Source organism: Lucilia sericata, unplaced genomic scaffold (assembly GCF_015586225.1).
Source record: "Lucilia sericata isolate MDLA Ls3-8-SP2 unplaced genomic scaffold, ASM1558622v1 Contig000014F_arrow, whole genome shotgun sequence".
Taxonomy (NCBI): domain Eukaryota; kingdom Metazoa; phylum Arthropoda; class Insecta; order Diptera; family Calliphoridae; genus Lucilia; species Lucilia sericata.
In genome coordinates this window covers 1,039,695-1,052,491 of record NW_023994053.1, presented here as the reverse complement: position 1 = coordinate 1,052,491, position 12,797 = coordinate 1,039,695, and the positions used below count along the sequence as shown (strand labels likewise).

Genomic DNA, 12,797 nt, shown 5'->3' with positions numbered 1-12,797 from the left:
AAATTTCACATTTTGTTTGAAAATTTTTATATGACTATTCGATTTTAGTTTTCAAATTCACAAACCTATATTCTATTTTTAAAGTTAACTTAACTTTTTTATGCGTAACACATGTCCTTCGAGGATCACGACACATTACATTTTGTTCCATTACTTTCATACTGATCCATTTGAGCATCCACCATGCGTATAGAACCACCACTACGCACGGAAACGCCAACGAATTCGTCATATTTCACCCATTGAGATTTATGGTTTTAAATGTTCACTTTGGTTGTTGCTGCATGTTTGGGATACACCATAAATACATTTTTCTTTCAAATTTTATCATATTAAACTTCAGCTAGTATTCTCCAGTCATGCAGGTAAAGCTAATGTGTTCCTGAGAAATCATATATCACAATGGGGGAAATTTGGTGATATTCATTGCATATTTTTCGATATTAAATACTTTAGTAAAAAAAAAAACAAGTAAGAAAGTATAGACGGGCTTGGCCGACTATATGATACCCTACACCAGTTATGAATATTTAATGTGATTTATTTTTCATAATAAAGCATTTATCTTGATTATTACCTTGATTTATTTAAGCAATTTATTGACGAAAAACTTATTTTCTAAAAGAGGCTTTATATGGGGGATAGGAGCAAATGTGGACCGATCCCGATAAGATGGGCTGGATAGATTTGTATTTACAGTGAATCAATTAAGTAATTTGCCTATGTAAAATTTTGCCTATGTAAAACTTTATCTGAACAATTATTTTTAGCAAAATAAAGCAATTTGCTGGTTGTATTTTTTAAAGAATATCTTATATTTTAATTTTTTACAATAAAAAGTAAAATTGTGATATTAATTAACGAGATTTTTGATAAAATGTGAACGTATTGTTAATTTTTAAGGTCAATAAAGTATTTTGCTTTTTTAGGTCTTTTGTTAATTTTTTTAATATTGCTGCATTGTTTTATAAAATTTAATATTTTTAGTACTCCTATATATTAGACTAACATTTTTTAGATATTTTAGTAGAGGAACGACTAAGTTTGGACATTTCTTAACCGATTTATTATCCTATATAAGCTGGATTTGGATAGTTATTCTTGATTTGGGTTCTAACTATATATAAGTGTATGTATTAGCTGAAAAATATTGCTTTTGTGGATCTTAGGTGATAAGAACCGCCTCTATTTGTAAATACCTAAATTAAGTATTTTTCCCGTACCACATAATAGTTCACTTTATATTGTTTCCAAGCAACCTAAGGTCTGTTTAGAGGTCTAAATTTAAACATAGTGTTCTTTTAAGTTCGTATATGGACTCTGGAGAAGAAAAATGAGGACTTCAATGGTTTTTGGATTTTGAAAGACAACTCAGTGCGTTTTTTTAATAATTCTTTGTGTTATTTCATCAATTTCTATATTTTTATTTTTTAATGATTGATTAAACATCTCATAATTGAATTTCATTGATTTATACTTGTTCTAAAAATCTAAACTAATTTTTTATATTGGAATTGCCTCATTATTTCCCTTTAAACATTTTTAACGTAAATAACTACACAGTTTCACACAATAAGGATATGATTTTTGAAAATTCCAATTGAAAAATACTTAACACGTGTCCTTTTGTCAATAAAACATTAAATTCCAAAAAGCAATTAAAAAATAATTTGAAAAACCCAACGAAATTAACTGGAAAAATAATAAAATGCAACAACAAATGCACCAAAATTTTTATTTTAATATTTTTTTCTTGGTTTTCCCATTCTACACAATCTCTGTTTTCAATTGGAAAACATAAATTTACTTTTTATCTGTTTTTTTGAATTTTATTTATGAACAAAAAACAAAATTCTCGTAAAAAAAGGTAGGCAAAAAACTTAGTTGATTCACTGTATATAATATTTATATATAATATATATATAATATTTGTCTGTGCTTAATTTCATTGCAATAACAGTGCTTTTTTGTTATTTTCTGCTAAATTTATGTCCAGATTTTTTTGGGGGTAAATTTACTTTGGAAAGAAAAATATGTAATGTGTCGTGATCCTCGAAGGACATGTATTACGCATAAAAAATAATTTATTAAACAAGTAAGAAAGTATAGTCGGGCGTGACCGACCATATGATACCCTACACCAGTTATGAATATTAAATGTGATTTATTTTTCACAATAAAGCATTTATCTTCAATATTCCCTTGTTTCGATACATTTAAGCAATTTATGGATGAAAAACTAATTTTCTGAAAGAGGCTTTATATGGGGGCTAGGGGCAAATATGGACCAAGCCCGATAAAATTTAGTGAATATATTTATATTGACATAATATTTTATTGTGCTGAATTTCATCGCGATATTTGTGTTTATAAGTTAATTTGAGACATTCAAGTAATTTTCTGAAGGGGACTTTGTATGGGAGCTAGGGTCAAATGGGGCCCGATCTTTATGAAATTTGGCAGGGTCATCAAGACTTCTATAAAACTTAGTTGTGCCGTATTTTATAGATGTATCTGTATATTTAACATAATTATGAGCTCAGAAGCCCTTTTCGGGGGGTTCTGTTCTATGGGGGCTAGGTGAAATAATGGACCGATTTTAACCATTTTCAATAGGCTTCGTTCTTGGGTCAAATAAAACGTGCGTGCCAAATTTCATCCAATTATCTTGAAAATTGCGACCTGTACCTTGCGCACAAGGTTTACATGGACAGCCAGCCAGACGGACGGACGGACATAGCTTAATCGACTCAGAAAACGATTCTAAGACGATTGGTATACTTTAAGGTGGGTCTAGCACGAATATTTTTGTATGTTACAAACATCAGCACAAATCCAATATACCCTCCCCACTAAAGTGGTGTAGGGTATACAAAGTTGCGAACTATAGGAAATATTTTATGTTATAGGTAACATATACCAAGCGTGCTAACTCCATGTCCACCATTGTACAAATGTATATGCCAAATCCGAATTTTCGAATTTAATTTCGATTTTCGGACTACGGGAACTGGTCGAAAATTCAATTACGAAATTTTTACCAAATTACAATCCAAATAAAAGCTTGTTAAAATGTGCTAGTTTAGACAAAATTTACATGAAATTACAAAGAACATCCCTGAAATTCATTTTCTGTAAACCAGAAACCAAAATATAAAAACGCAACAAATAAAATTTTCAGCTGTCAACGAATTCAACATCATTTCAAAAATGGTAGTATGAATGTGCTATTATTTAAATTTAAACAAACGAACAAACAACTTTTGTTATCGATAACTATAATTAATTTTGTACCACTTTATAGGGTTCTATAGTTGAAACGAAAAGTCGACTTTTCGATTTTTTTCATTTAGATAAAAGTCGACTTTTTGCATTTTATGAAAAGTCGACTTTTCGACTTTTTTCATTTAATTAAAAGTCGACTTTTAGACTTTTCGACTATAAGTATTTTATAAATAGTCGACTTTTCAACTTTTTTCGACGTTTCGACTTTTTTCGACTTTTTCGACTATTTCCGACTTTTTTCGACTTTTTCCGACTTTTCGATTTTTTTCGACTTTTTGACTATTTTCGACTTCTGTCGACTTTTTTTCGACTATTTTTTGACTTTTTTCGAGTTTTTCCGACTATTTTAGAGTTTTTGACTCTTTTTTTCCATTTTTTTTAAAATTTTCGACTATTTTTGACATTTTTCTACAATTTTCGAGTTTTCGACTTTTTCCGACTTTTTACGACTCTTCGACTTTATTCGATTTATCGACTTTCAGACTTTCGAAAAGTCGAGTTATCGACTTTTTTGGAACAAAATAGTCGACTTCGACTTTTAGACTTTTTTTGACAAAAAGTCGATTGTTCGATTATTCGAAAGTCGATTTATAGAACCCTACCACTATATTTCCAGCACTGTTTTTCGGCCATCCATATTTTGAAGAGTTGTCAGTGCGCAAGTTATTCATAAATAAAAAATAAATATGTTATTTTTACCAATCTAAATTTTAAAAGAAATATTATAATTTCTTTTAAAATTAAAGTTAATTCAAAAATTATATCAAATCAAAAAGACTGATTTAAGTCCTTTTTTAGACTTTGGTAACCCCTACAAAAAGCAACTATGCTGTAGCCGTCGTTCTGTTTCCATTCGTTCCTGTTGTCAATCGTAATATTCCCTAGCAGAACGTATGGAAAAAATCATAAAACTCTTGTTCTTCGGTTTAATAATTTTTTGCATCGTTGAATTAATAGGAAATATTTTTTTGTTTTGTAGAAAGTGAAAAAATTGGGAAAAAATGTTTTCCGGTGGAGATTCGAGTGAGGGTATCAACAGTTTAAATCAGTTGGGTGCCTATGGATTCGTTAATCAAGTTGCTGTCACAAATGCAATGGCTGCTGGCCAGAATATTGATTGGGCCCAGTTGGCTCAGCAGTGGATACAAATGCGTGATAATTCAGCTATAGAAACAAAAATGGATTATAATACAGCGAGAGCTGACAATGTCAGTGGTCCTAGTTGCAATAACTTAAAGTTTGAAGAAAAAGGCGAAGCAGATATGGACATGGATGACGAAGAACAAACGGATGAGAAAACAACACTGCGACCAAACAACGAGATTACTGCTACCTCAGCGGTTAATAACTTAAATCAACCATGGTTCTTTGGTGAAGGAACTTCACAAATAGGTGAACAAATAAATATATATTTTTTAATTTTTGCAATTAATATGTGTGTAATGATAGTGCCTCGATCAGCAAATAGCAGTCAATGGAATGCATGGCCAAATCGAGAAATGACAGAATCAAATAAAAATGTAAATCGGCCTCCAAATCCTACAGCTCACATTCCATCCTTATTAAAAATGACTGTACCGCATCCCAATGAAATAAGAGTAATGTCCGATACTTTTAATCAGGCGGAAAATAACACTAATATGATGGATGCTGCTAAAAGGAAAGGTTTGCCAGCATGGATAAGGTACATTCATACATATATTTAATTTTTATGTAGAATTGATTTAGAATTAAAAATGATTGGATTGTATACATTAAATTTAGGGAGGGATTGGAAAAAATGGAACGAGAAAAACAGAAGCAATTAGAAAGGGAACAACAAAAAAAAGATAATACAAATTCATCTGATGAAGATAATCATCCTTCTCCTAAAGATGTTTTGTCTAAAACCCTAAACCCTTCAAATGGCAGTGTAAGTATAGGGCTTAACATTTTCTGCATCTTATTTTAAAAAAATATTTCAAAAGTTTGCAGTTTTGGATGAAGAAAGTACTGACGATGAAGACACAACTATAATAAAGAGCACAAATAATGAGGCAGAAGTGGATTTAAAAAAAGACAACTTAGAAGACGACACATTAAATTCTCCAGTGGCTAAAACTTATGAACAAAAATTGGCAGATTTGGTAAACAATCTATTTTTGTATTTAAATTTAAACATCGATAAACATATTATATTATTTACTTCATTCATTTCTAATAAAGATGGCAGTGGTACGCCGAACATTAACTGAACTTTTGCTAGAAGCCACTAATGAAGAAATCTCCAAAGTTGCTGAAGAAACAATTAAAACATTTAAAACTAAAGGTAACTATTTATTTGTTAGTACTAAAAGAGTTTTATAGTTCTTTTCGCAGCTAACTCTACGGGCAAGTGTAAGTCTAAATTTGTAAAAATAATCGATTTAAGCATATTTCTGTTTTGTTTAAAATCCTATTATAATATGTAATATAATGTACATTTTACATATACAAACTAAAAGCGTCATCAGTACAAGTGATCCGCAAAAGCGCTTTATCTACCTTAACTGGCAAATTGGGTAAGTCTTTTTCCGATTTTATTTATCTACAATGAATAGAATATATGTACATACTATAAAAAAACAAATAAATTAGCTTTACACATTTTGGAAATTAATTGTTTAGGAAAAGATTCTACAAATAGTTTTATTAAATTCTCAGATAATTTGTAAAGTATCGTCTTAATTTTAAATATGATTATGACAAATATATAACTGTTAGGATATTTTTCTATTAGATAGTGTATCTTTAAATGATTTCACCCGTGTATTGTTAAATTCTTCTTGATTCGACCTTTAATTAGTTGAGAAGCTTTATCCTTTTAATACTGTAGACTGTGAATGTACTATTTGAACTAGCACGAATTAAATTATAGGTTTAGCAGCATATGGTGACAGTTCAAGTGAGGATAATAGTGAAGATGACGATGATGTGCACAATTCTTCCAAAAAGGCAACAGGTCAATCGGAAAGCGAAAATGATTCTGAGGAAGAAATACGGGTAAAATTGTTATCAAACTATTAAATATAAACGAATGTCATTTCCATACTTGCCAACAGAATATTATACGTTCAAAACGAAGGGCTTTTATAAAAACATCCGAAGAAATAGAAGAGCGTGTAGCAACAGCCGCTGCTCGGGAAGAGGAGAAGCTTAAATATTTTTCACGTAAGGAAGAGGAAGAGGAGAGAGAACATAACCGCAAAAAACAAGAACGATCATCATTAAGAGAGCCGTCATCTTCTAGCCATAGTGGAAACAATATTTTCAAAGGTTATGAAAAAGATTTTGGTGAGATAACTGAAACAAAGATACAAAATCTAAACGGTACGTCAGCTTATACATAATCTTTTATATTGTACTTTGACTAAATTTTTCAATCGAATATTTAGGCGAAATAATTGAAATTACGATTCGTTTTTTTTTATTTTTAAAATTGATAAAAGTATAAAAAATGTATTTTATTTGAAATCCTTGCCTTGTTTCTATATTTCTCGATAGTTTTACACATTTAAGTTTAACAAGAAGTATTTATATGCACCTTGTTTTATACAAGATGATTATACATTTTCCGGAATTTTTACTCGATTTGAGAAATACTGAAACGAGGTACTATATATGTATATCGTGTTATAAACCTAAACCATTTATATGCACCTTGTTTTATATAAGATGATTATACATTTTCCGGAATTTTTACTCGATTCGAGAAATACAGAAACGAGGTACTATATATGTATATCGTGTTATTTTAAGAATGATAATATTGCGTTGAAAATTTAAAATTTCGGTAAAATTTAAATATTACAGTTTCCAAAAGAACTTTTTTGCTACACTGTTGCAATGATGTGAGAATAAAAAGATAAAGGGCTTACTATGTACAAACCTTTTTGAAAAGAAACGTTTTTGAACCTTAGTAAATAAAAATATTAATATTTTCAAATCGAGTTAACGTGTTTTTAGTTCCTATCGTTACAAGCCTTTTTCTGGAAAAAGAGTATTGAAATCACGAGATTCGCTGAAAACATTATCAATAATAGAAAATTAAAATATAACTCCAATGTATTATGTTTATAAGAATGCATACATACTAAGTCTAAATTTTCAAGCTCAACCAATTGATAACAAAAAATAATTTTCTTAAATTATTTTCTTCCTAGGCAAACGTCAAAGGGATCGCAGTAGTCGGAGAGAACGCACCACGCGTTTTAGTGATAACAAAGATAAATATGTAGCGTTGCCAAATGCAGCGACTTTTCTCACAAATATGAATACTGCAACAAATTCAGGAACTACAGCACCTTTATCAAATAATATCCAACGTCAAAATATTCCCGACATAAATGGTTTATTGCCAAATTATACCAATACGGGAATGACAAATGTTTTAAATGCGGCTGATGCTGCATTAGAGAAAGTATTAAAAGGTAAATCGTCCTCCAGTCCTGAAAAGCAAAGTCGAAGACATGATCGAGATCGTAATTATCTTCCCTCAAAGAAGAGACAACGTACAAGCGGTGGTAAAAATTCACGGTCTCGTTCCAAGTCTAGTTCTTCTTCATCCACATCCTCCTCCTCTTCTTCTACATCATCAGATTCTGATTCTTCTTCTACTTCGCGATCATCTCATCATTCGAAGCATAATCACCGATCAGCTACAAAACATAAATCTCATTCATCTTCAGACAGGCACTATGAAAAAACACACAAAGATCATAGGGGTGATCGCAAATATTCATCGTCATCTTCGTCGTACAGAAAAAAGGACCGTGAATCAAAAAGTCGTCGTTACCATCGTAACGGTTCTAGTGATTCAGAAGACGAATACCGTCGACGACACAAATATGATTCCCATTACTCGCGCAATTCTTCCCACTCGCGTAGTTATACTTCCTCTAGACGTGATCGCGACCGCGAACATTCACGTTCACAGTCTAGATCATCTTATTCTTCTTCCAGTACTCGCAGGCAATAAATTTATTTTTCTTTTTCCTAGGTGAAACTAAATTCAACGTATATACGTATAGATGTATGTACATACATTCGTACATACAGTGTCTCTCATAAGTATTCGAATTTAGGTATAATATGAAAAGAAACCAAATTTAATAATATATTTTGTGTGCAGAATTAATAACTTAATTTGTTAAATTGTCTAGACAGTCCTTAGCTTTGATATCACGCTTTTTAAAACTTTAAAAAATCACATTTACTTAAATTAATTTAGCTTTATTTAAAAAAGTCCATAAAATTACCTCACAAAAGTATACGAATTTTCCTGTATTTCATATTTGACTATATTATACGAAACACAAAAATTAGAATCGAATGTTTTTTTTGCTAAAAATTGTTTTAAGGGGTAACTATCAACCGAATGGATATATTTTTGGCCCATTTGGTCCACAATTTTGGGGCATTTGTACCATCTTTTCATGTAATATCATTAAAATGGCGATTTTTAGCAATATTTGTATTTTTTTCTCCTTTTTCCCAGAGATAAAACCAAAATTTGTTATTGGGATTTAATATACCCCTTGGAGTATCTAAAAATAATATTTTTTGTTACAAAAATCTGTATTTAAACGTTCCAATATATATTATTGGAATCATTCTTCTATCGCTAATTCAATTTATTGGAACTCAAGTCCATTTTTATAATACCAGGGTCAAAAATTTTCGGGGAAACTTGTCTTCTATATATTGTTTTAGATATCAGCTGTTATACATTTTAAGCTTTCAATATATTGTGGAAGTGTACAACTCCAAAGCATGCCTCGAAGAAACGCCATTCAATATAGTGGAAACATTCTTTTTATAACCATTGGCCTCTAGGCTGAATGTCACCATATCATTATGGTCTAACTCAAAAATATTGATTTCTGTTTAAATATTATCTACTAGATCAAAATAAACCCAAAATTTTGGACATACAGCGTTTTTGTAATGGGTAACATAATCGTGAATGTTATGAGTAGTAAAAACTGAAATCTACTGTATAGGATGACATTTTGTTAAGGCATGTTTTGGAGTTGTATACCACTACGATGTCTTGAAAAATTAAAATATATTAGTGCTAATATCTACAATAATATATACTAGCCAACTTTGTCGAAAAATATCGATCCTAGTGGTACGAAAAGGGACTTAAGATCCAGATAATTCAATAAGAAACAGAAGAACGATACCAAAAATATATCTTGGAATGTTTAAGTACAGGTCCTTATAACAAAAGTTATTATTTTTAGATACCTCAAGGAATCTATTAAATCCCAATATTAAATTTTGGTTTTATCTCTTGAAAAAGAGAAAAAAATGGCAAATATGGTCAAAAATCGTCATTTTAATAATATTATATGAAAAGATGGTACAAATGCCCCAAAATTGTGGGCCAAATGGGCCAAAAATATATCTTTTCGGTTGATAGTAACCCCTTGAAATAATTTTAAGCAAAAAGACCATTCGATTCTAATTTTTGTGTTTCGTAAAATATGGTCAAATATGAAATACAGTTAAAATTCGAATACTTTTGTGAAGTAATTTTATTGACTTTTTTTAAAAAAAGTTAAATTTATTTAAGTAAATGTAAATTATCTAAATTTTAAGGAGTGTGATATTAAACCTTAGGACTCTCTAGACAATATGTCAAATTTAATTATTAATTTTACACACAATAAATATTATTAAATTATGTTTCTTTTAAAAGTACACCTAAATTCGAATACTTATGTGAGACACTGTACATACAATTCACATGCAGTAAGTTTGTATGTACTTCAACGGCAGCGTTTCATATTGAAATACATACATACAATATATTGTTTTGTATTGTATTCAATTATTTTATGAAAATTCTTTATTTGTTATTAAAAAAATGAAATTTCTTATTATGGCATAGCAGTAGAGGGATTTTCCTCATTATACCAACAAAACATTATTAATAATTTTCATCTTTTATTTTATCTGAAGCAACCTTCATTAAATAAATTATAAAATACTCACAGTATAAAACTTGTGTTTTTCTTTTGGGGAAACTGGATTAAAAAAGTGTAACTTCCACAAAAGTAGGATAGTAAAAAATCTCTAATATACATACATATCGTCACCTAAAACGCAAGCGGCCCTATCTAACATTTTTAAAATTTTACAGAAGCAAAAAACTATTTAAATTGAAAAGTTTGTTTCTATCAACGTGATTTATTTGTAGTAAATAAACAAATTGTTTAATAGTGAAACTTATCATTTGCTATGATAGTTCACAATGGCGTATATAAAAATGGATAAATTGGACTTTTTGCCTTTAAAATTTTAATGTTTTTGTAGATAGGGCCTTTTGTTTTTTATCAATAAAATTTATAATTTTGGTCGGAGTAGTTTTGGTGTGGACATTTGATTTGATGCAATACATTAGAATCAACAATAAAATCAATTTTGAATTTTTGGTTAGTTAGGGCCGTTTGCGTTTCAGGTGACAATATGTATGTAGGTAGGTAATTTATTGGAATTAATTTAACAGCAACTATAAATTATTCTTGTACAATTTGAACAAACTCCAATTGGACGAGGTTGGTCTCATTTTCGCTTTTGTCATCATTAGTTTTTAACTCACGTTTGCATACTCTCCAATTAGCAAATGGATCGTCATATTCATCTTTAGGCGAGTGATGATTTTTTTGTCGCCGATGCGTTTTTAATGCTGCTCCACAGATAAAAGCTTCTAAGCAAACACTACATTTGTATGGCTTTTCTCCAGTATGTCTTCGCATATGGATTTTAAGGTCATTTGATTGAGCGAAACTTCGCTGACATTTAGTACATTTATACGGGCGTTCTCCGGTGTGAACACGCATATGGCGGGCTAATTTATTTGCACGTGAAAATGATTTACCACAAATGGTGCACATGTGGGGTTTTTCGCCAGTATGCTTTCGTTGATGTACAACAAGATCTTGACGTCTGGGAAATCCTTTCTCACATTGATCACACTGATAAGGGTTTTCTCCAGTGTGTCTTCTTATGTGCACAATGAGGCTAGCTTGTGTGAAGTTCTTACCACAGTACGGACAATTTCCCCTTTTGTAGTTATGCTTTGTTTTAATCAATTTCTTATCTTCGTCCCCAAGTTGTTCCACTTCCTTGGAATGGGTTGCCGTTAAATGTCGAATATAATTGTTACGTCGCTTAAACATTTGTGGACAATAAGAACATGATATTTGTTTATCATCCGCTGCCGCGTGTACTTGTGTAGATATATTTGCCAATTCCTCAGGCAGTAATGCTGTATGTGCAGTTTTTATATGCCGATCTAAAGTTTCAATTTTGGCAAACGTTCTTTGGCAGCTGCTGCATTTGTAATGACTTGAAGACAAACGTTTAGACAATCGCGACCCAACAGCATCCTCAACTTGTTTCGTTTTATTTGTTTGTTCAGGAACTCTAAATATAAGACAAATTAAATTAAGAATTCATAAATTATTCATTATTTGCATCTTTTACATGTTACTATCAAATATATCCACTACTGATTCCGCTGACACCACTTCCGTACTAAATACTTCAATGTCTGTGGAGCGTTGCTCGTGATCCGTTTGAAACTCCTCGTCCAATATCTCAATATCTTGTATATCTATATCAGTAGCGTCAATCTTATTATCTTCATCCTCTGGCTTCAATTCCTCGACTGACTGATTGTTATCCCCCTTTAAATAATTCTCTATACTTATTTCTGCCCGTTCTACAGAACAAATAAATTCGTAGGCATGTAAAAGGCGTTCAGTGCACTCCTGACACAAGCGACAAGGTTTTTCATCATCGTATTCGACCACCTACAATTAGGGAAGTTGAAAATATATATTTTACAATAACAAACTCATCCATGACTTGAATATCCCTGGATTTTGTAAAATCTAGCAACGAACTGCCTAGTTCTATGTAGCATTCTGGGATAATTACCTCAACGTTTGTGACCTTTTCGAATATATTTGCCAACTTTATGTACTCTTCATATTCTACTTCGTCGAAAATAGAATTTGATTCCGAATTATATTGTAAACACACTCGACAGGAATATCTTAAAGATTCCATTATATTTCAAACAATAATAAATTATAATAACATTGGTCCACTGATACAAGCAAATGCAAAGTGATCGGCGGCAGCTGCTACACCATTTTTGGTCGACGGCGGCGGCTTGTTATAAAAAATACCGGTGGCGGCTATAATATCGGCATACTCGTATCTGAAAAGTGACTCAACTAAAATTTTATTTTTCCGTTTTTATATTCTTTAAACCTTAAGTTTAAGCCATAAACTATGCACAAGATACTTGTTAACTGTTGAAGAAAAAACGTTATGTCTTTCTTTATGTATCAGAATTTGCAAAAGATTTGTTCCCTTTTGAATCACTTTTGGGAACTAATATACATTGGGTATAAATCTCCAATTTTGACAAAAATTTTACCACTTATAGGCCTTTTAATTCTATGATTTATGAT

At 30.8% G+C, this 12,797-nt stretch overlaps 2 protein-coding genes across 4 annotated transcripts; one reads left to right on the top strand and one right to left on the bottom strand.

Annotated features, from left to right (window-relative positions):
* The first annotated feature begins 4,146 nt into the window (after window positions 1-4,146).
* On the top strand, window positions 4,147-8,460 carry LOC119604693 (arginine/serine-rich protein PNISR). 3 transcript variants are annotated; one of them, XM_037957481.1, is made up of 11 exons: window positions 4,147-4,176; window positions 4,265-4,677; window positions 4,735-4,969; window positions 5,050-5,197; window positions 5,253-5,411; window positions 5,491-5,593; window positions 5,644-5,661; window positions 5,769-5,825; window positions 6,182-6,306; window positions 6,366-6,633; window positions 7,467-8,460. In XM_037957481.1, the coding sequence occupies exons 2-11, from the start codon at window positions 4,287-4,289 to the stop codon at window positions 8,279-8,281; spliced, it is 2,319 nt and encodes a 772-aa protein (XP_037813409.1). In that variant the 5' UTR covers window positions 4,147-4,176; window positions 4,265-4,286; the 3' UTR covers window positions 8,282-8,460. The 3 variants fall into 3 exon arrangements, with proteins under 3 accessions (XP_037813409.1, XP_037813403.1, XP_037813418.1); XM_037957475.1 differs by lacking the exon at window positions 4,147-4,176 and having other exon boundaries at window positions 4,183-4,677; XM_037957490.1 differs by lacking the exons at window positions 4,147-4,176; window positions 5,644-5,661 and having other exon boundaries at window positions 4,183-4,677.
* A 1,656-nt stretch (window positions 8,461-10,116) lies between these two features.
* LOC119604711 (zinc finger protein 658B-like) lies at window positions 10,117-12,465 on the bottom strand. Its single transcript, XM_037957502.1, has 3 exons — window positions 12,256-12,465; window positions 11,800-12,128; window positions 10,117-11,739 (listed from the first exon to the last, which is right to left on the bottom strand). The coding sequence occupies exons 1-3, from the start codon at window positions 12,385-12,387 to the stop codon at window positions 10,830-10,832; spliced, it is 1,371 nt and encodes a 456-aa protein (XP_037813430.1). The 5' UTR covers window positions 12,388-12,465; the 3' UTR covers window positions 10,117-10,829.
* Between the last annotated feature and the right edge of the window lie 332 nt (window positions 12,466-12,797).